Source organism: Chelmon rostratus, chromosome 22 (assembly GCF_017976325.1).
Source record: "Chelmon rostratus isolate fCheRos1 chromosome 22, fCheRos1.pri, whole genome shotgun sequence".
Classification (NCBI taxonomy): Eukaryota; Metazoa; Chordata; class Actinopteri; order Chaetodontiformes; family Chaetodontidae; genus Chelmon; species Chelmon rostratus.
Window position 1 is genome coordinate 1,624,973 of NC_055679.1, and position 24,731 is coordinate 1,649,703.

At 41.3% G+C, this 24,731-nt stretch overlaps 1 protein-coding gene across 1 annotated transcript in view; it reads left to right on the forward strand.

Annotated features, from left to right (window-relative positions):
* The window catches only part of lmo3 (LIM domain only 3), a 46,022-nt gene extending 41,074 nt beyond the window's left edge, over nt 1-4,948 (forward strand). Inside the window, exon 4 of the mRNA XM_041964107.1 lies at nt 4,843-4,948. Coding sequence (XP_041820041.1) covers nt 4,843-4,948 — 106 coding nt within the window. The remainder of the gene's footprint in view (nt 1-4,842) is intronic.
* Nucleotides 4,949-24,731: the final 19,783 nt, after the last annotated feature.

Sequence of the window (24,731 nt, forward strand, 5' to 3'; positions counted from 1 at the left end):
CAGTAGTAAATGCAACTCTTGTCATTCATTTTAAAGCAACTTTGAGACAATTCAAAATCTGTCTTATTTACTAATAAATACATAATGCAGTACATTAAAAAGTATTTAATATGGCATAAGAACAATAAACACACACACACACACATTGTTATATACGTACAAAACCTTTAATATACCATTTCCAGCCTAAAACATATTTTTACACATTTTGTCAGCCAGGCCAGCCCCACATTTAGAAGCTTATTCTATTTTATTTGGTGGTGAGCTCACCTGTACTCAGGTTCAGCAGCCCCCACTGAATAAAGTTAAAATGTAGTTCAGTTCACAAAGTGGAATTAATAAATTGAGCTACACCAGACAGGCGGCACATTGCCAGAGGTGGGGTCTTCACTTCGTCCTGACAGCACTGCTTTTCAGCCAGTAGAAATTATCCACACTAACTGATGATAACTCCAGCATCCCAAAAAACATGAACCAGACAAATGTACCCACCTTTGTCTGTTGCAGCTGATCAGTGAAACCCCTCCTCTTAAAGACATTATTTAGGCTTGGATAGAAAATACAAACTTTTCAAACTTTTTTCATTCTTTCTAAAAAAAATTCAAAACAAGTTTCAGCAAGTATGATGACTGTTGCTACATTTTATTTGTGTCATGCCATTTAGTCACTTTCAAGTTCTTATGTAATTTTTAAGTCATTTGTCAATTAAGCCTCAAGTTCAGCATACAAAAAAATTGAGAATGGTGTAGCCTCCTTATCTTCATTGCAGTCAAACTCGTATTCGTCCAATGACAGTCAAAAAATGTCAAAAAACAGAGAAAATGCCAGTGTTTTTGACTGCAGATAACTTAGCTCGTCCAGACAACTTATCCACTGCCGAGGAGAAGGCACCTTTAGCGAGATACAGACGGTGAGATCAAGGTGCATCCGCCTCTGTCTCACCGCTGACTGCAGACAACGATGCATTCCTTTTGTGGAGTTTACATTCAGGCAGAGCAGGGTCATATTAAATTGGTTGGTGCAGCACAGGTAATATCATGGCTTCCTCCATTCATGGCCACATTGTTTGATTACCAATTGATTTTTCAGTGGTACAGTGCAGAATCCTGACATCTGTGAGCGCTGAGCATCACCGATGGAGAAAGAAAAAATAAAAGACCGGAGCACTTTAAAAACTGCCACAGTGAACATTTAGCACCAAAGATGAAGACAAAATAAATAAAAAATGGCAACATCCTCCTTTCCTGATGTGAAATTATATTCTCCACATTACATTCCCCAAAGAAAAACTCATCTTCAGCGCGTCCTTGTGCGGCTGCTGTCTGATTGCCCAGCAGCAATCTGCCACAGAAGATTTACAACATGCTGTTACAATTAAGCATCAGTGTCATAGGGCCAAGTGTTGCTGAACCTGTATGCATCCTAACAGTAATTAGATTTGGTGCAGTTGAGAGTATTTTCTCTCTTTGACAATCTCCCTGTTTCTTCATTTGAGTGGAAAGTGAATACTCTAGTTAACACAGGCCTCCGAGGCAAATTGCTGGCATCGCAATACATCTTTAAAGTGTGTGCCTGTGGAAGCCATTCTTTCTCTTACTCCTACAACAAGAGGTCTCTAAAGACTCATTAGTCACAGTCACCTCTAAGTAAAGGAAGGAAGATGGAGGGAAGAAAGTGAAGGCAGTGCAGCGAGAGAGGAGGACAGCACCGGCAGAACGAGTGACTGTAAGGTTAGAAACCATAATATGATTGCACACGATAACATGAATACAAGTAGAACATACCACCTTTAATGAAGGTTGAGCCCCAGCTAGCTCCGAAGCATCGAGCTCACACTCGATACATGTGTTATAGGTACAGATGGCTGACAAAACAAAGGGAAAGCCTGAACCTGAAGAAGTGGAGAAACAAAGTAATGAAAACAGATGCTTCCATACAGGACACATGGCTTAATGAATGCTTTGATGAGTGTGCGTATGATGTGGACCATATGCTACGGTCCTGACAGTGACCAGATCTCAACCAAACTGAACACCAATTGCAGGTTTTGGAGCAGCACAGTAAGACATGAGGATGCTTTAAATGACCTAGTTCATATGACGTCTCATCTGACAATGTGTATAGGGTTTAAAGGGCAAACTGTGCATAGCGTGTGTTTCAAATGACTGCACTGTGGATGAAAAGTCTTCCGTCATGCAGCGGGATAGAGGGGGGTTACAACTGGGATGAACAGCGCACCCTTTCAGTCAGTCATGCAGGTGGCAATAAAAATGGGAATGCCACCCTCCTTTGCCAGGAAAATATCTGCATCCATGCAGAAAAAAATGAATTGCAGGATTTTCAGCTATGCAGGTTGTTTGTCTACCTGTAGAAATAACCAAGATGACATTGTTGCCAGGACAAAAATGCTCATTGCTAATGAGTCTTCAGGGCATTCCAAAACAACACAACCCCTCCTCCCAAACATAAATCGAAGCATCAATACTTCAACTTCTGACAACTGCGTCTACTGAATGAAATCACTCTGAATATGAGGCTCAAACTATGTTTGAGGCTCACAGTGGAACAAACACTTCATGTTGACTTTTCCTTTCATTTGGTGATCGCAGATATTTTGTTCAAATGAACCATATTTGTATATTTGAGGTTTGATGATTTGAATATTGCAGTATTTTTATCCACATGTGTGCTTGTGTCAGAGCAGACAGGTCTTTGAACTGCTGTGGGACGCTATAATTTTCCACTGAAAGCAGGGCTGAAGTTTAAAGTGGATGATCATCTCATCAGATCAGGGTGAATCAGGCTTCATTGTAGGTTTTATAGACTGATACTGCTGAAGCTAATGCAGTAAAACTGTGTCCTTATTATTATATCAGCACTGACCAATACAAACTAGCTTCAGTAGCACAAAACCAATATATCAGCATTATCTAATAGAGAGAGGTACACAGAAGATGTACTCTTCTGTTGTTTTTAAGAAAGTGTGAATACTAGGGCAACACAAGGTTCTTTATTCGACACGCCTGTGATGGGCCCAGTGCAATATCCTCATCATAATTGGTGCACAGATGTCACATATGCTGTTGACATTTAACCGAGCAGAAACAATTTGGCCGTGTGAAATAAGTGGAGGGCTGGTAGGAGGAGGAGGAGGAGGAGGAGGAAAGAGAGAGACACAGTGCTAGCAGTAGAAGGAAGATGTAAAAAAAAAATAAAATGAAGGCAGATGAGGTTGAAGTGGGCTTGGTTTCAGTAAAGACAGACGCTTATAGATTCTTGGACAGACAGGACATTTTATTAGAGTGGATGACACCATTACATGAAACTATCTCTGCACAGATGAATGGATACGGGTTTAGTTTAGTTTGCTGAGCTCCAATCAGAACTCCGATCCAATGTTATAATTGCTGGCTTTCACCTGCGGTATGTGTACAGCACAAGACAGACACCATTCGGTTAAATTCACTCCTGTCTAACACCATATGTGTGTCATTTATCTGTTCCCTCCTCAGGGCTGTCTCAACCATTGAGAACAGCAAGGTCATGCCTTCAGTCCCGTGTCTGGGATGGAGTTTATATTCCACAACTACACACAAATTACACTGGGTGGCGATTCTTTTTGTTAAATCTCTTCACATTCGTTTTTTTTTTTTTTTTTTTTTTTTTGACAGAAAATATTTTTGAGATGATAACACACTGCTGGAGTGAAAGGTTGGTGGGGGTGAGTGAGGAGGAATTTTGGAGAAAACACATAAGATTATATTTGTCAGCTGTGACTGAGCTGATTTTATGTGCAAAGTCTGCCTTTCTGTCTCCTACCCATATGGCCTGGGCATTAATGAGCCCAGCTTTAAAAGTACTTCCTGATAGGATGCTCTTGATTTTCCTTGAACAAAGTTTCCAAGAAGGAGTAATCAAGGGCGCTTGATTCATTTCCTACAGCACTGGGAAGTTTGGCAGGATGGTTTACTTAAGATGGGCTTGGAGTCACTTACTGTACATACTGGACGGGTGACTGACAGACGAGAATGCTCGTTTCATCCGGCTCTTCCTCCAAAACATTTGGCTTTATTTCCAGAAACACACCATTCTCACACTTTGTGGTATTTTGTGCCAGTACCTACGGTGTATTTGAATCCTGCTAATTGGTCCCAAATGGATGCAACAAATCATGCTCTCAATCTGCCCCGCAGCCCTGAATAAATGCTGCAAACAACCCAAGCTCATCAGGTGCCCCCGCTGCGTGCAGCTCCCAGCACTGAACTCAGCAGGCTTAACATCCAGGGAAGTCAACGGAGGCAAGCCTCACTGTCCCCATCCCACTTCACCGGCTCCACCTCCCCCCTGGTAAACACTGGCATCGCTGCTTGCCGACCTTGTCCAACCTGCACGTTGAGGGAGATAAGCGGCCCTCAGGACAATACAGCAAGAGTTACTGCCCTTATGCATTCAACATAATCTCCACTTGGTGCTGTGCTGAAAGGTCAAGCGTAACTGTGCAACCCCCATACCCCCCCCCCCACCGCCACCCCTGCTGCAGGTGGAAAGGAACCCCTGCCTGAAACAGATATAATTCCATTCAAATATACCAGAGCCCCCTTCCACTCAAACCAACCCCCACCCCTTAAGCCCTGCATATCCCCCATCCCCCCTTGTAATTGAGCTGACTGTTTCCTTGAGGAGAACTCCTCATCTGCACATGGGCGGGGGCGGCACGATAGTCAGGAAGCTAGTGCTGCATCTGGCTAGGCCTGCTAGCCTACAGCTCAGTACTAATGATGAGATTCTTGCTTTGATGCTTATGTAAACCCCTCCCCTCCTCTGTCTCTTTGCATGGTGCAGGTTTTGTGTGGGAGACAAGTTTTTCCTGAAGAACAACATGATCCTGTGCCAGACAGACTACGAGGAGGGGCTGATGAAGGAGGGCTACGCTCCCCAGGTCCGCTGACCCTCGTAGGCCAACATGGAGGAGGAAGAGGAGGAGTGGGAGAAAGAGAGAGACTGAAGGAGAGCTTGTAATCACGCAAGAAAAAGCACTATTGCCTCCTGTCCAGCTCCTGTCCCCCACATGTACATAACTAAGCAAGCCTCCCTGGGAGGGGGACACACTGCTGTACAGAATAGCCATAGAGACCGCCAGTGTGGCAGGGAAAGGCCCTGGAAGCCTACAACAAACTACAAGTATGAAAAAAATAGTTTGTCCATTTCTTTGTTTGTGACTTACGGATGCTGCCTCTTTTCTCCCGGCCAACAAACGCCTGCCTCAGAGCAATTTCGAACCGACCGCTGATCCTGGTTGTTGGAAGAAAAAAAAAAATGACCCATCCAAAAGCAACCTTGTCTCATCGTACCAGACGAGGACAGACAGTGTTCACACCTGACTGCACAGTCCAACAACTTGTACTTGAATCTAAAATACACTGAAGTATTGTCAATCAATGTAATTTTGAGATAAAGACCTTTTTGCTGTATATCAGATTAAAAACACAGTGAATGTAAACTGAAGAGCATCAAAAATAATGCTGATGACTGATTTGTTGGTGTGTGTGTGTGTGTGTGTGTGTGTGAGTAGGTGTGACTTAGGCTACTTTTGTGGACACATTTCAGGCTAAAGGCCTGTTAACTGGGGATGGGCTGGCGTAATTGGGTCAAAAGCCGTTCACCAATTCAGTTCGACCGGTTCAAACAGCTGTTTTTTGGGTCAGTGGTTAAGTTAAGAGTTAGGATAGGGTTGGGGTTCGGGTTAGACAAGTTGTGGTTAGGGGTAGTGATAGGGTAAGTCTCCTGGAAGTTAATGCAAGTCTATGTAGTGTCTCCAAAAGTAACCTAATTAAGTCTGTGTGTGTGTGTGTGTGTGTGTGTGTGTGTGTGTGTGTGTGTGTGTGCATACATACTTGTACAGCTATCTTTGTGAGAGCCAGAGTTTTAGACCTTGGGTGTGAGGACATTTTTGGAAAGTGAGGACATTTTGGCTGCTCCACCCTTTCAGACAGACCCTCAAAAGGCTGTATGAAAGTTCAGATTTGGTTTAAGGGGTTAGCTCAGAATTAGGCTAGGGTTAGGGTTAGGGTAAGCATTGGGGTTAGACAATTTAGTTGTGATGGTTAAGTTAAGGGTTAGGGCCTAGGGAATGCATTATGTCCTCACAAGCATAGAAGTACAGTTGTGTGTGTGTGTGTGTGTGTCTATGAGCATGTGGATCCCTCTTCAGGTCGAAGACCTCAGTCTTGCAGTCTCACAAGGCTTGGTCTGGTCCATAGAGTCCTTTCACAATCTTGAGATTCCAAAATTGATCAAGTGCATCAACATGCTACAAATCACACAGCAAGCAATGAATCAGAGTTTTTGAAATGATCAGTGCTTTCCTCTCCATGGACTGAACCTTGCACACTCTATTAACATATATTTTAGACCACCACTGAGCCCCTGTGCGGTTGACTCTTGAAAGCTAGCGTCACATGCTGTGGGTCTTAGGTTTGAAATGGTCTGGTATCACCATTTCAGAGTAAGTGCAAAAGTGCCATTGGCTGTTTTGAAGTCAATGAGAAGATCTTTTCTGGTCAAAGTAATCAGCTTTTGAATACTTTCAAGCTGCACTAATTAGTATTTGTCTTTCTATTAAGTCTGGATAAAATGACTGCCGTCCATGTGAAAGGCCTCTCTGGCAGTGAAGCCACAGAGAATCATTATGTGACTTTCAGCTCAGAGCTTTTCAGCCTCTTGCCTGCTCTGCACCAACCAGCGAAGTGAGCAACGAGTTGGTGAAGAAAATATTTAGCAGCAAAAGAGCAAGATGTTTTTGACAGGAGGTAGTGCAGACCAAAGCAGAGCTAAAAGGAGAGTGAATATTGGACTTCCATTCTTCAGGTGAACATAAACACAACTCCGATTAAATGTTAATGTTTCTCTGTGTCTGCTGGATTTTACAGCTGGCTGCGAACACGTTAGGCAACAACTTCAATTTCAGTATAACAGTATGTCAGATGTTGTGTTTTCAGCTTGCACTACTGCCCCCAAGTGGCCAAAAAGATAAATTAAAGCACCACTTATTGATCAGATTTGACGCCTGTAGACAAAATTCTGGGCAGCCCGAGTTTGGGCTGTGACTCCAGCCTCATTCTTGTGAAAGATGGCATTTTTTTTTGGAGACAGTCTTTCTATTTATTAAAACCTTGCTTTCACACTGCGTAACCTGGGAATTAGAAGGTTATCTGATGTATTTGTCAAAATTGAGTTATTCACATATCCTCATTCTGCGACAGCTTACTAACATTATGTGAGGTGATATTTTAAGTTGTGTGCATTTTTGGACTTTTTATGAAGAAAACGAATATGTTTTATCTACAAAGTCAAACTCTGACCTGGTTCTGTTATGTTCTATCAGTGAGCCAATCATCACTTCGGATGCGCACAAGAGGACCAATCAGGTTCCGCTTCTTCGTCGCATCGCTGCAGTGCTCAGTGACAGCGAGTAGAGACAGTGTCACACAACATAATGTTTATAAGAAACCTCAGAACTGAGGATTTTACTAATGGTTTCATGAAGGACAACAGTACAAATGCCAGGCAAGTTATTTATTTATTTACTTTTTTGATGTTTTAGATCTCGATGAGATTATTTTCATTGTTAGCTGTCACACTAGCCAGCTAATGCTAGCTTCCTGTATGTAGCTAATGCAAACATTAAGACCCAAGCTTGAAAGGACACGTTCGGGTTTTTGAAGTATTTTCCTTTATTCCACTCACGGGCAATGTTGAACAATGGAGGTTATGTTTTGATCTTATTCCACCCAATGTGCTTGTATTGAGCTGGATAACAGCATTAGCTGGATAGTGTGATAGTTAGCTAACAAGGACAATAAACTCCTCAGCAAGATCTAAAATGACTAAAATAACAGACTGAACTTGCCTGGCCTTTTGTACTACTGTTCTTCAGAAGGCCTTATAACTCCAAGCAGAAAGTGAGTTCTTACAATTATGTTATATCTGTATGTGACCTGTTCCAAAAACACGCAATTACAAATCTGATAGGATTTTAAGGGTGTTAAGGATGTTTTTCATGTATAAAAGACACTTGGTCCACATATCATTTTTGCTATTTTAAATGCAAAAACTTTGAAGCTCAATATCTCAAAACTGCCTGGAACTCAGATAAAACTCATATTTCCAAGGTGGCGACTGGTCAAACTGAAATGTGGGGAAATTCTCGTGGAGGCAGGTTGTTGTAGCAGTTGTAGGGGTTTGCGGATCAGTTGGGATGGTGGGGGTTGGTTACTTTTTGTATACTATTTATTTGATAAGCATTCAGTGTATCACCTGTTGTCCAAAATTTGGCATAGTTTGACATGCTGATACTTGAATCCAATCGATGATTCCTCAATCGGCGTTTGGCTTATGTTGAGGATGGCCGCTTCTTTTTCAACAAAGCTTTGGGTTCAGTCACCTGAAGACCCGGTCAGCTCGGCCACAATGGCTCCCTTCTGCAGAGGAGTTAACGTCCTTTTCTGCAGAGGAGAAAACAAACCTTTGACTTTCAGGATTAAATATCAGCATCTGAGCGTGTGCGACAACGCTCAGCAACATTTCTTAGCTGGAAAAGAAAAAAAAACCTTATTTAATTTGTAAATTGTGGGTGTACATAAACAATCCAGTACCGCGGCAGTTTGTGAAACTGTCACGTAATTCAGTCTGAGGACTCTTGTACGTGGACGTGAATTTTCCATTTTTTTCATGACACTCAATTCATGTTCTTGTACACAAATACTGTAGATTAAATTGACTATTTGACTAACAATTGTTGTATTAACATTTAACCAAAACTAATCTTTCCCTTACCTTAACTAAAGTGCTTTTGTTGCCTAAACCCAACCACATGACGTGAACTCTGGATTCTGATGTCACAGTCCTTTGTGTGGCAGACATCCTCGACTACCTCTGTGCGATTCCAGCGCAGTTCATAAATGTGGTGCTTCACTCATTCAACAGAAAAGTGGTGCAGGCACGAAAGATACCTCCAGCTGAAATACATTAGTCTGAAAGTCATGTTGAGTGTTTTGAAAAAAAATTGAAAATTTGTGTCCATGTACGCGAATCCTATAGATTTAGTTTCGTGACTATGACATGAACTGTCATGATACTGTGTTGATATGAAAGAAATATTCATTTTTGCTTGCTATTGCACAATGGTTTCTTTTTATGTGTCATCCAGCATGAGATGTTTATTTTTAGGACAACGCTTGTAAATACTGTAATTGTAATAATTTTAAGCACAAATGTAATACAGTTTTATTGTGTTACCAGTGAGTGTGGTGTCTTTTTTTCTCGCTCTTAAAGTCCGAACTGTTATTTCAATAGTTGTCAGACTGAGATTTATATCTGAAGAAACTTAAACCATCAGAGTTTACATATCCATTATATACATATCCATATACATGTCACTGTGTTTGCTCAAGCAACTAAGGTTAAGTATCTAGCTCAAGGGCACAGCATTAGATGCAAACCAGCTGCAAGAAAGAGCCTGTTCCCTGTCCATTACCCTAACCAGCAGAGCATGTTGCAACCTATGATTTATGATTGATCTAAAGTGCAATCATTTCCTCAGTTTGTTGTCTCTGCTGTTTGCAAAATGCCCTTTTCAGTTTTGTTCCGATGAAAGGGAGCTTACAAAACCGCGGAGTGAAGAGAGTGAAGAGCCTTGGTTGCAGGGTTGAAATTTCCCATTCAAATGAGATCTTCACACATTTTTCAAATGCATCTTTTGTTCAGCTCTAAAAAGACAATAGGCTTTCATCTTGTCAGGGGAAAAAGTGGGTTTACTATTGTGGCACTGTCATGTGTCAAACATCGAACAAGAGAGAAACCAGTGCTTCATTTCTACTTTGCCGTCAGCAGCTTTCAAGACGGGGCGTCAGCCATCACCTCGTGGATTGTTTCAACTAATTACCTGGATTTCAATTTAGAATAATCTGGAACGTCGAGGTAAAACATTTGGATTAAAGTTATTGTTCTAATTAGCGAGGTGCTTCTAAAGTGCCCTGTGAAGTTTGTCGACACCAATGCTTACATCACATTACAGAGCATAATATCCAGGCCAATTAAGCTAATTGAATTTCTTTATCCAAAGACACAAAGCAGAGAGAGAAACTCTTTGATTAGGTTCAAGCTGTTGAAAGCCCCTTAGTAGATGAAACACTCAGAGTAGATCAAGATTACAGCCTAGTCAAATGAAAAGAAAGTGTGGCAACCATAAGGAGAATTCTCACTAATGGCAAGCATGTGTCAGGTATTATTATGGCTCAGCTGCTCTGGAGTCAGATGTTAACCCCGGAATCCTGATGCTGATAATGTGGCGCAATTACTGCCATGTTGTTCGGTGTCATCGGGACGAGGCAACACAATGTGACGGCCGGCTGAACCACTACAACATGCAGATGAATGAAGGTGATGTTTGTATGATTTTTTACAGCCTTAGCAAACAAGGAATGTCTGTTGTTAGCTCAGGAGAGGTCGAGAACACTATGACCATTTGCCCATATACTGTGTAGGGTCAAAGTTCAGTGATTTGTCAGTCTACAACACAAGGTTGCACAATGAAATGCAGGTTGTAGTCCCTTTATGCTCTAAAACTATTCTAAACTGGAACAAATGGTGTTATGATTATTATGGTCAAAACAGTGTTTTCATGTGCAGAGTCCATGCAGGTCCTTTGCAAAAACAATGTAAATATCTTACATCTTGAAGCAAAAAAAAAAAAAAAAAAAAAAAGGTTGGTGAATTATCTGTCAGTCCCAGTGCCCGAGGAAAGCAACTAGCCAGGCATGTGATTTTTATTGGCAGGCCTTGGCAATCCATGTCATTTATATTTTCAACTTTTTAATGCACCAGCAGATTCATTCAGTAATTCAAAATCATTATTATTAAATGTACATGTTAAAAGAATGCCATGAAATGACATGCTTATTAATTGTATATTCTAACCCTTATATGCTGTTGTCGTCAAATCTGACCCCTTTTGACATTCAGCAGCAGTAAAAACACCCTAAATGTCATTCTTTTTCAAAATTCACAAAAATCAACAATAATCTATTTTTGTAGAGGCTCCATACATGTTTGCACACTGAAGCTGTTCCGGGGTCAGATTTGACCCATGTTTATTGAAATGGATTTTAGATCCACCAACAAGGAAAAAGGTGGTTTTAAGGAATCTTACAACAGTGAAACTGTACATGTCATGTCTGTGTATATTTTTATTTTTATATTTTCCTAATGCAAAGACTAGTTTGCCATTGCCAAATCCTTTTTTGTTTGTTTGTGAAATGTGAAATGCTAGTTTATGTTGAATTAATAGTTAATAGTTAGAATTAGATAGTATATGAGGATTTTTTTTATGATATAGCAGTGAGGACAGTGTTTGATGTTTGTAATGTTATTAATGTTATATTACAAACCCCACATTTCCCAAATTTTTCTTCCTATTCTCAGCTTTCACAAAATATACTCAAGTCATTGTGTATTTCATGTCTTAGTTAAAATAGGTAGGACATGGTTCTGAATGATAGGAGATGTCTGTCGTCTCCAAAAAAAAGTAGTGTGAAGTCTAAAAAATGCACTCTCCCTGCTCTCTGAAAGACTAATTAAGGATTAATCGTCTATTTGTGGAGGTCAGAGAGGCCAGTCATATATTTTCTGCAGTTCAAAATTTGGTATAGACAGTTGTTACGATAGGATTTTTGGGTTTGGTCACAACTGACCCAAACCACACTGTGAAGTCACAGAATACGAACGCTATGAGTTAATGATGACACATAAAATTCAGTTTGGGCTAATGTATTAACTGTGACCTGACAGTGCATCCTATTATTTATAAGACTAGCGAAATATGCAAAGGTTGTTTAGCCTAACCCCACTATTTTAAACATACAATTCTGTCAGCTGTTCAGTTCTGAGGGAGCTGCTGGTGGTGAACATGGTGACTCAACAGTGGTGGTGGTGGTGGTGGAGGGGAGCGCAGATGGTTGGAGAGATTGCATGGTGCTGGTTGTATTTAATATTTTCCGTGATTTCAGCATGCCCTACGCTGTTGCTTAGCCGTTCTAATTTCCCCATATATTGTCTGACTCTAGCATGCCACCACTCACCTGTCCATCTGGGTGTGACAGCTGTCTCCACCTGACCCAAACCATTGCCAAACTGACTAAAAGTATCTCCACTCTACGTAACCACGTTCATAGAATCCCTAGTTACCGAAGACACCGTTGCCCCAATGACTGGTGCTCATACACTGCCTTTTCCGGGCACCAAGACTGGACATTGTGGGGAAATTTCCCGGGCTATTACACCTACACCTGGCTCTCCTCCATCTGCAGCTCCCATAGTATGCGCTTTGTAGACAGTATGATATTGATATTTTTGGGACAGGAAGCATCTTTTCAGAGTAGATGCGCTGCACTTAAACATAACTCACACATATGGCATACACCATGCTTGCACTACTGCATCTGGCAGCTTTCCAAACTGCTGGCCTGTGCCTCCTGGCCAGTCCATCATACTGGTGTCCCCCAGGTCCTACTCCCTATCGTTTTTAGTTCCACTTTTGACAGTAGCACTCTTTCTACTTGACTCATTTATATCATCCCGGTCAAAATTAACAAAAGGAGGTTTTGTGTAAGGTCTACTGTGTCATCTAATTTATTAAGTGTTCATTTGCACCCTACTGTTTCTTTTTTACCTCCATCTACCTCAGCTAAGCCGGGGTTTTTTAATGTGAGAGCTCTCTCTAGCAAGACTTCTATTGTAATGATTTCATCATTTATAATCAGTTTGCTTTTATGTTTTTAAAAGAGCAGAGCCCTGTAGATATAATGACTCCAAAATTTATCTGTGAAGTAATGGATATGACTGCCCCTCGGTTGCTCTCAATTATAAAAAATTCTTTCTCCTCTGGCTGTGTCCCACAATATTTGAAGACTGCCTGTGTGCAACCATTCATTAAAAAATCTGGCTTGCATCCATCGGAATGCAGCAATTACAGAGCAATTTCAAAATTACCTTTTTGATACAAAGCTCCTTGTGAAGACTGTCCTTCTACAACTCCCCGTAGCATTGAGAAAAGACAAAATTTACGAAACAATTCAGTCAGATTTTAGACTACATCACAGTATTGAGACTGTTTATTAGAATGACAAATGATTTTTTTAAGGACAGCTGATGCTGGTGAATTGGTAACCATGTCTCCCCTCATGCCTTAGTAAATTGTGGAGTCCCTCAGGGGATGATATTGAGACCAATGTTATTCTCATTATAAAAGCTCCCACTGGCCACATTGTATATTGGCACAAAATTTCCTTCCACTGCTATGATGATGACACACTTGTGTACAAAGGCCTATTGAGACTTCAAACCTCCTCTCTTGGTTTTAAAGTAATATTAAATGAAATGTCAGGAAGCTGGGACACAAACCTCACTTTTGACAAACACAGTAACGCTACTATGCGACTACCATCTGAGGAATTTTCTCTTTGAATTTTTAGGTTCATTTTTAATTTTTAACTATTGAGGTACACTTTTACAATTTTAAGATGTCTCTAAATAAATGTTTTTGGCTGCAAAAAATGCTACTGACAGCTTGAAATCAACTCACCTACACACAGTTTGAGATAAATAATATGAGGGCATTAAAATACAGTGTGTTAGAAGACCTTCATCAAGACTGGTTTCTGGACAGTGTTGGGGGTAATGTATTCCATTTAGTGGAAATGAAGTAATATATATAGCAAGTAACAAGACTTTGGTAATATTGGTTCAATTACCATAAATATGTAACCGCTGGCTAATACGCATTTACCAGACATCAATGATATCAACCCGTTAATGATATTCAACCAAGGGAATAAGAACTCAAAAACATTATACATCTGGTGACAAGACACATAACAGCCACCTCACTAATTACCAACATAAACCACCATGTTCTGAGCAGACACTTTTTGTGTGTGTGTGTGTGTGTGTGTGTGTGTGTGTGTGTGTGTGGTTGGCTGTGTCCAGACAGCAGCACACTCTGCTCCTCCTGCAAAATGTAAATAATACATTAATTAATTCCTTTTTATGAGGCATCAACCATGCCTTTATGTGCGTATTGCCAAAAAAATAGACTTGAAGTGTAAATATACACTTAAGGCAGGGTAACACCCATGAGACATAGCTGAACCTGAGCCTGCATGGAGTGCTGCAGACAGCCTCGCATAGATTAAAATTAGACCGCATTTGTTGCATCGGAAGTGTGGATAGGAAAAAGCGTATCTGACCAGGTTATGCTGAGGCTACACTAGCAATAGTGTCATTACAAACCATAATATAGCCATAAAATATATAGCCACATTTAATAGTCGTCATATTTTTGTACTTATTTTGGTGCAAGTTGACAAGTAATTTGTAACTTATTACTCCACACAGATATTAGTTGATTTCAAATTAAACTAACTAGTAATACTGTATATACATATACATTTTAACAGTGAATTGCCCAGTACGCCCCATTAATGGAAAATTCCCCAAAGTGTGATGTATTTTTCTTACAAATTGCATTTTTTCTGGCCAGACTTTGAGGATAAGTTCACAAAATTACCTAAAACAAACACAGAAAAAAAAAACTTACTTCAAGTGGTATATGCAAACAGTTTTAATTATTATTTGACCTTATGCTTCCACAACTATACAATGGAAGTGAATACATTTTAGTCCAAAGTACTCACAGCATTGGAAAAATTCCATTTAAAATATTCAGCAGCAATATCTTTTTCTGGAAACAGTGTCCAGGTTACAGTGAATAATCCACAGAACCCACTTTCAACTGTTTTCACTGGAACTATATCTTTGATAGGAAGTAGTTGACGGTTCCTGTGGATCCTGTAGCCTGGACATTGTTTGTGTGAAGACTGGCTGACATGAGCTTCAGCTGGCTGTGGGCAGAGCTCCTGTTAACATCTCTCGCATGCTGCAGTATTCTTTATCATTGTTCCTGAAGTGATTTTCACTATTCAAACTACTAAAGCCAATACTGAAATGTTGATGTTATGCAGGACTTATATCTTTCTTGCTCTAGCACTTATAGTCTCCCTGTTTTGCCTGATGCAAAAAAATGGCACATAATTGACCAGGAAGTAACAGCTGAGCTGACTCTGCCACACTGATTGCTCACTGACAATACATAGGTTTCAGTATCACTGGCAGAAATTCCTTCTGATTCTTGCAGGTCTACATAGAACATGTTGGTTTATTATGAACATTGGCACTTTACTTATACAGAACAAAATCAGGATGAAGCCTGTATTATTTATCCATAATAAATAACCCACAAAAAATATTGCTTTTTTTTTGTTTTAACTTGCATATTATCATTGTAATGGTGGAGTGAACCACATAGAATATTTCCTACAAGTAGCAGACTTGAGGAGGTTACTTGTGTATGAGCTAAAGTCAGCCTCCTCTTGCTCCCTTGCATCTGTCTGAAATTTGGATTAGTCCTTCACATAAACACTCAGCTTTACTAAAGGGAAGCTGAACTGGGAGGCACAACACTGCAAGACTGTGTTTTATTTAAGAGTGTTTATTACAATATCAGCCGCTCACAGCTCACTGGGGCCTTCAGCGAGATGCGCACTCCCCTCCCTCCACCCGAAAAGAGGGTAAAAAAAAAAATACATCAAAGTAGAAGAAACCCTGACAAAACTAAATAAAATGAAAAAGCAACAACTTGGCCGTGTCCCTTTCAGCTACAGCGAGCTGACGAAGCACAAAGAAAAACAGAGATCCCGAGCTCTCCCGCAATAGGGTCCGCAGTCATTAAGAGCATTTAGAAAAAGCATTAGCTGCCAGGCTGCGTATCGTTAGCGTCTTCATCCCTGTGTTGCAGCTGACCCTGGAGTTAGCGCTGGGTGTGCAGTTAGCCCTGCTCTCCTTTGCCAAACGGCTCCAGGGGCAAAAATAATGATCTTTACAGACATGCCAATGCTATCTGGACCAGATAACACTGCTTTAATGATTCCTTATCCTTTGGCCCTTTCAAGGAGATGGGCGCCCTGGCAAATATATTCCCGTTGTTGGGTCATTAGCTCTTTATTGCTGGGATAATGGACTTTTGTATTTTTGGTCTGATTTGAATGTATTACCCAACTGAGTACGACCCTCCGAAAGATTAGTCAGTCCTCAGCAACAACACGCTACACTCTGGTCATCATTACTGATTCACCAATCAGACGCTGGTAGCTAAAACTAATTATGACATTTGCTCTATAAAAAGAAAAGATGAACATCAAATTAGGATATAATTATCTGGATAATGATTGTTTGTACCAAAGTCATGACTCTCTGAAGTTGTTGCCAGAGAACTATCTCACCACCAATTATGTAGATGTTCCATCTGTGCTGGTAATGTGTTGTCCATTAAAACTAGACCCACTTTGACACTATTCAGGGCCTGTAAAAGGGGCCTTGATCAAATTTTGAGCGCAACCAAACGCCATTTTTGATATAATAGTGAATTGAACAGGGAGCAATGAGCAGTAAACTGGTTCTGTACTATGTTCTTTAATTTTTAAACAATACTATAACAGCTGTGGTATTAGGAATGCAGATGCCTCCACACCTCAGTCATGGCTGTATAAGCAGCAGCTTTCCATCAACTGTCGAAACAGCTGTTGTAGCATCCCTGACTGAGGTGAACGGAGATTCAATGCTGAATTTAATACAGATATTTGTGGTCTCCTAGTATGAATGTCTCCTGCTAAATCTGGTGATGCCATGAACCCTATATTCATGATCCCGAGAGGATGAAAACACAGGAAAAATCGCAGCTTTTTTATGATCTCTGCTGTAGGCCAACGTTTGCCTTGTACACAACAGATATTAAAACCACCATCAAGTATCACACGCAAGTTGCACACAGGATGGTTCGTAATTCAGTTGGTAGATGACACTCAAAGCTGCATGCTTGCAATATGATGAGATCAGTTGAGTTTAATGACTCTTTGCTGTTTCCTGTAGCGTAACTGGCCAGACACAGTTTACATCAGGGCTATTGAATCGTCAGCCTTGTCTCCTGAATCAGAGCCTGTCAAAGAGTACATGCTTGCATCAATGGATGAGGTGGTTACAGATGAAAAAAACCTGAAACTTCATGATTGATTCAATGAAGAAAATTCCATTATCAGACATGTCAACCACAAGGAGATTAGAGGTCTTTATATCAGATGCCTAATGCCAGATTTGTCTTTTGGACAAACAGAGTAAGACAGACGTGATGTCTGTTGCGGTAGATGAACCAACAGACAACAGCGATGTGGCACAGGTATGCCTTTATGTTAGATTCTCACATGACGATGACTTTCAGGAGGCTTTACTTGGACTAATTCCTCAGGAGAGACACCTGACCGGCGAGGTCATTTTTAATAAAATTGTCTCATTCTTTGAGGAGAACAAGCTGGACTTGGAATGTGTTAATATACTGGTGAGGGCCTGGGATGGCGGGGCAGGACACAGGGCTTGTCCACTGGGTTGTCGGTCTCCACAGCTAAGATCGCTACATTGCCTCTCCCATCAAAGCCTTGAACAGGTTGAATATTACTGTTTTTATTGGGATGTACGATGCACTTTCAGTGTAGAAATAATTTGTCTAGATGAAATACTGTGCACTGACACGTTGTTATAACTATAACTATATGCCAAACACTGAATAGAAACACAAACACTCATGTCTGTGTTGGACTGATTTCTGAACATGGTGTATCTTGCCATTTGAATGTAGAAATGCTTTGGGCCGATGTGTCTTGATAGAGTGCTGCTGTTGTTGCTAAGTATTTACAAAATACAATGTATGCACTCCCATGCTGTAGCTGTACTTTACTGTATCTATGGCTGCTAATATGATTACTCGTACTGTATTTTGGTTAGATTTCAAGACATATTTCTCAGAGCCCTCATTTGGGTTCAGTTTCATGAACTGGCCCAAATTGCAAACTAAGTGAACAGCTATGGTTTACATGTACACATTCCCACTATCAGTTGTGTCCACAGGGTCAGCAGAGGGGCCTAGAATTTAGATTTTGTTCAGATTGCTAGCCTGTGGCACCACACACCATAAACTTGTTAACATTTACAATATATTCTGGTTTTGCAGTGGATTATATGTCTGATTTTGTCTTACCATCAGGCTAATCTTTATTTCTAAGCTTTATGGTTTCATGTCTCTTCAGTAAAGAAAAGGCATTTGGTGCAGCTAACCCAGTTGATTATTGACATTCTAGATAGCAAAAGATTTCAATGTCCCCGAGACACACAATTAGCACCCTATTGATTGTGTAGTTGCATCTCAACACATGTTCCAGCACTAATCTGACCCTGTCAACTGATCCTCTATTCAGAGAGCGCCTCAGACGAGTTATCGTTGCTGAGGAATCTGTCTGTCATTAGCCTCAGTGCAGTCAGGATTCATAGCTAATGGTCGGGGAGATGCAGGATTCTGCAGGCATTCGGCTTCCTGGGTCTCAGAAATCTGTCTTTTGATGTAGCAGGGTAACCTCTACCAGATGCTCATTCAGGCCTCAGTCTAACAGTTCAACCATGCAAGAAAAATTACCGCAATCTACCTCTGACACACACACACACAGGCACGTCACAGCTGACCAATGCAAGCCATGCACTGCAATGTTATTGTATGTGTTTTCCTGATAAAAGTGGGCCTCTAGTAGTGCTAAGAGAAATACAAATGTTCTTCTCAGATGGCAGGGCTGATGTCAATACTGTCGTATTTCAAACACTGAGAACTCGTTTGTTTGCTCAGATATGATTTACGCTGAATCAAAAGAAACAGCCGAAGCCGTAGTGTGTTTACTGATCCAGCCGCAAATCAAACATCCAATCTGGTCATGCTGCTTCAGGAGGAGGGCGGGGGGTCGGTTTCTCTCCTTCTCCCAGTTAGTAACAGAGATCTGTGAATTTCTGTTTGTCTGTTGCCCTGGTTTCTTCCACTGCCAGTGTCATGGCAATCAAGGCTGGATGCACCCAGAACAGGGGGAAACGGTGCCACCCTCCCCATCCTCCATCGCTGCCGTGCCGACCCTGTGTGTTTACGATGCGCTGTTTCCATATGACCTAATCTCAAACAAATTGGAAAGATGATTGTCATCTGCAGGGGGCAGGAGCTGCATTATTCTCAACAATAACCTTCAGAAAACCTTTCAGGAGGAAAAAAGAAAAAAAATCAAGAAGCGGATTATTCAAAAGGCAATTTTCTCTCAGTTTCCAACCCACCCAGCTCGTTTGGTGGAGAAGCGTTGTGTGATGAAACATCTTATTTTGTTGTGTGAAATGGCGGAGGAGACTCAGAGGCACTCCTCCCTCTCTCTCTCCTCCCCTCTCTCTGAAGGATGAGTGTAATCAAGCAGGGCAGATGGGGGATCTGAGGAGAACTGTGTGTATCAGCGATAAACAGAGGTGCAGTTTTAGAAAATATAGAAAGCAATAGGCCGCCTACCCACACACAACACATATGCACAAACTTTCAGTAAAATGTGCACGCATTCCCGACCTCACTAATGGTCTTGTGAGAAATAATCAGATCCTTTACATGAGTAAAGTGTCAATGACACAATGTAAAACTTCTCCATTATAGGCAGAAGCAGAACATACTATAGTAGTAACTGTAGTAACACAAATATCACGCTAATTTAATACTTTATCTTTTAAAAGGAGAGGAATTAAGTGGCAAGTCTCTGCTTCTTACAGTTATTCATATGAGTACAACAGGAACAGAAAAAAAACAGTTAATACAGCTTTAAAGTTATATAATCCTTAAAATGACAGCCCCTTGTACATTTGTCACCACCTGTGGTTACTGGTGGTATCAGCAAGTGTAGTCTTCCACACGCTTCCAGTCCCAGACTTCTAGGAGCAGCAAGCAGCTGTGTCACATAAACAGCAAACATACATCATTAGAGTGAAAGTATGCAAGCAAACAAAAAAAAAAAATGGAAAACACCCCTAACCCTCAGCAAAATCATGTTGTCTTCATTTCAGTAGTAAGACATCCAGAATGTGCCCTGAATAGAATATTAACCAAAACTATACTTACAAACTCTGAGCAATTACAAAGCCTGCAGTCCTGTTTCCTCAATAATAGGTCCAGTGCACCACAAGGTCAGGATCTCTATACCAATCAGATCTCATGTAACATCACACGGAAGCCGTAACCCCCATCATTAACTCAACCTGCACGTCTCACCCTGCTGACTGCAAGCTCTCGCTACTGAGTGCGTTATTAAGGAGGCTGTGGACTGAGGTGATGCTAACAACAACAGTGAGCTCCACAACTGAGCGGCCTTGCTGTAATTGTGCAGTGGAAGTGCACTGGGGTTGGCTTGATCAGGACGCTGGGTCTCCGTTCTAATGGGTCCTCTGGAGACTCTGGGGCTGGTGCTCCTCCTGCCAATCCAGTGCTGTCCTCCTGACACCATGGGATCTTGACGGGGGCGGAGGCCTCACTGTAATTACTGTTCACCGTCCTGTCACAGAACCTGACACCCCTAATACCCCAGCAAGCCCTAGCCTGAAAGGCCAAGGTGGCCCACAGAGGCCTGCAGAGGCTGAGGGAGCTTCATTTCTGATCCGTCAAAAAGCAGGAGCTGTGAAAAGGCAGTTGGATTGTGGGGCTGTCACAGAAATCACCCCAACGCCAGAAACTGCACTGTTAGCTTGTATTAGCATTGGATTCGATTGTCACCTGGGAGTTACTGTTGTGACAGTTTGTGATTGTTTGCTGTTTAGATTCAATCCCACAGGAAGTAGAGATGTCTGAGCAGTTGTTAAGTAATAAATATGTGTTTAGATGTGACAACATGTTACTTTTCATACTTCATACAGCTGATTTCAGCATGACTCTCATCATGTCCCTCTTGTCTAAGTTTGATTGGCGAGATGAATTTGTGCTGGTGAAGTCATGAAAGACGTCTTTTGGCTGCCTCCACCACTGACCCCTTGACCACACTTGCACAATTTGGAAGAGCACGCCCACATGCAGCACTTGTATGGTGTAAATCACTTCGGGTTGAATACGTGGGCAGAGCGCGAGAGAAACAGAATATGAGAGAAAGCAGAAGAGAGAGGCCGAGTGTCTGCTTGATGGAGACTGGAGTGTTTGTATTTGTCTCTGGAGCGAACCAGATGAGCGGGACTGTCTCTGGAGAGCCGCTGGGCCAAAGTCATTGCCCAAGGCTCTACCGCAGGGCCTCCGAGCCCCAAACAGCACCACTGAGGCACCAGGACTTACCTGGGACTGCCTGCAGGGACAACAAAGAAACCAAAACTGTGAGTATGAATTATAGATATGTGGCACAAAGGTAAGCTGCTTAACAATACAGCAAATACAGGGAAAGACTGACAGTTATAATCAACATGTTGCATAAGGGATTTTTTAAAAAATCATCACAGCCAATGCACTGAAGGCCTATCACTTTCATTTATATTTGATCAGAAATATGTGATCTGTATACAGTACATTCATAGAGTGAGTGAAACTGCATGCAAATGCAGACTTTAGCATTCAACACCATGTGTTTAAGTGTTTAGCTTTTTTTTATTCAGACCTCAAAATACCCTGAACAATTTGGTATTACTCTCCCATAAACGTTGGGGTCTTGCTAGATGAACACTTAATAAAGAATTAGTGTCAATGGTGGCAGAGAAGTCAGGTTAACACAAATCTACATATACAAATCCCAATATGAGCAACTTGAGGAAATACAATCAGTCACTTCACAATATGGCTGTTTCTACACTGCATTATCCAATTTAATGAAGGTATATAGGAAGCACAATTATGATGATTTTAAAACACAATACCATGCATTTCTTGCTATCACTTCTATCAGACTGCTTTTGTTCAGAAGTCATTACTCAAACTTAAATGTATTGCATAGAATAGAATAGAAAGGAAAAGGGGGAAAAAACCTTAGGAGGAGCATCAGAGGAAGAATACCTCTTTCACAATGGAAAGACTTGCCGTTAATTAGGGCTGCAACTACTGATTATTTTCATTATAGATTAATTTTCCGATTATTTTCTTGTTAATTGTTAGGTCTATAAAGTGTCAGAAAATAATAAAATAAGCCAACACATTTTCTGGAGCCCAGGGTGATGCCTTTAAAGTTGTCTGGCCAATAGTCCAAAGAGATTCAGCCTAACTTCATGGAAGACTTAGAAGACAAATATTCACATTCGAGAAGCTGAAACTAGATATTTTTTGGTAAATTCTTTCACAAATGACGTCATCGATTAAGCAGAATTACTGAACTTTCTGTCAGTCCACTAATCAGTTGGTCAGTGCAGCTCAACAATAGATAGTATGATAAATATAGAGCGACAGATTATATGAGGTAAATAAAATACAGACATAATTGTTGTTGTTCCCATGTTGGGAACTGTTGCTGCGGCATACATCTTAACATCAACTGAAAATGCACTTTGCATGGGAGGTAAATTGGTGACGGGTCTACTGTATTATAATGAGGTGTCTAGAAAGACAACAAATGGAGCATATTACTCTGGCTAGGGTAGAGAGGCAGATTAACAATAGTTCATACATATATATTTTATACATAGCTGTACATTTTATACAAAAGACTATAAAAAGATTTTGCCAATGGAAATATTGAAAAAATATTGAAAAATTGCACAAGGATTCAAAGTGCAGTACAGCATTTGTTGTATTGCACAGTAATAAAAATATATGCATAGGTGTAGTACTTAAAGAAAATAAAGGAATGTAGTATTGCACAGGGTATAGCATGTATGAGATAGAATGATGTTAAACAACAGTAGTGCAAAAAACATTATATGTGTGGACACAGTGCAACATTATACAATCCCTGAATTGAATAATCTGACAGCTGTTGGACTGAAGGACCTGCAGTAGCATTTCTTCTTGCAGAGTGGATGCAGCAGTGTGTTATTGAAGGAGCTGCTGAGGGCCCCCACTGTGTCATGCAGGGGGTGGGAGGGGTTGTCAATGATCAATGTCAGCTTGGCTAACATCCTCCTGTCACCTATGTCCTCAATGGTGTCCAGAGGGCAGTCCAGGACAGAGCCAGTTCTCCTGACCAGTGTGTTTAGTCTCTTCCTGTCCCTCTCGGAGCTCCCACAGCCCCAGCAGACCACTGCGTAGAAGCGACCAGAGTCGTAAGAAGTTTTTAACATTGTTCTACATACTCCAAAGGACTTTGGCCTTTTCTGTACAGGGCGTCTGTGTTAGTGGCCCAGTCCAGTTTATTATTGAGGTGCACACCCAGGTATTTGTACTCCCCCATGCTCTCAATGTCCAAATCCTGGATGCTCACCAGTGTGATCTCTAAAACCTTTCTGCGGACGTCAATCACCATCTCCTTGGTCTTCCTGGTGTTAATGTGCAGGTGGTTCAGTTCACACCAGTCAACAAAATTGGTGACAACTTCCCTGTATTCCAGTTCATTCCACTGTGATAAGCATTGACATGGATTTTCTAAACCCTTGTCACAGACCACATTCTGACTGGATCACGTTCAAATTACGACTCACTACCCTAATACCCTAAAACAGACATGAGTGTTTCCACCTTTTTTCTTTGGCCATTCTCAATCTCCAGAATCAGGGCTCCTGCTGCTGTCACTGGCAAAACCTCTCTGGTGTTGTTCCCCTGCAGGTGCTCCTCCAGCTTCCTCCTGTAGCTCTTTGCCTCTCCTGAGCTCCCTTTAGCAAGGCCACCTGATCATTACAAGCATTAACAAAATCACAAAACTTCAGTGTCTTGCCCAAGAATACTTTGACATGTAGACTGCCATGGATCGAACCACTGCACTTCTGATAACATAGACGACCGCTCTACCTCCTGAGCCACCTCCTGCCCCCCAATGTATGTGTGTGCACCTGTGCTCACACACACACAAGCACAAGCACATAAGCACATATACACACACGCGCACATATACACAAACATTATAACATAGTTGAACTTAACACTTTTGCCTGCCTCTGTTTGACTCAGTTTCATTGATCACTCACATAGCACTGACTTGGAATGAAGCTGGGTCAATGTAAAAAAAAAAAAAAATAGCTTGATGTTGTAAACAGCTGCCATGTTGCTGTAGTTTAGCTTGCTACATTTCTCTGGGGGTAGCTCCAGTGCAGTGAAGCTTCATTTGATGTAGAGTAACCCTTAACCCTTGATGTGGTATCTTAGTTCACAACACTTTCCAGGTAGCTTGCCCAACACTGATTGGCCCACATGCTAGACCTCATTTGAATCCACATGAAAAGTTTCCTGTCCGGCGCTCCTGGTTCCTTGTAAACAGTTGTTCAAGCCCTCTGTCCAGCTGTTCAATCATTGCGGTGGAGGGCATGTCCTCCACCGCAGCTCTGGGCTCACAATCCCCAAAAGATTACTAGTTCACGTTCATTTATTCTGTTTTTTTTTTTTTTTAATGAGCTAATGAGCAGTCGCTGCAGATATCTTATAATGTAGTCCAGTACAAGTCTGTCTCTTTGTCATTGTACTCTCAGCTACTCCAGTACAAATTCCAGGTACTGCAGTATTTCCATTGTAACTTTGTACTTATACACCACCACATCTCAGAGGCAAATATTGTGCCTTTTGCTTAACTACATATGTCCGACAGCTTTGGTTACCAGCTATTTTTCAGACTAGAAAT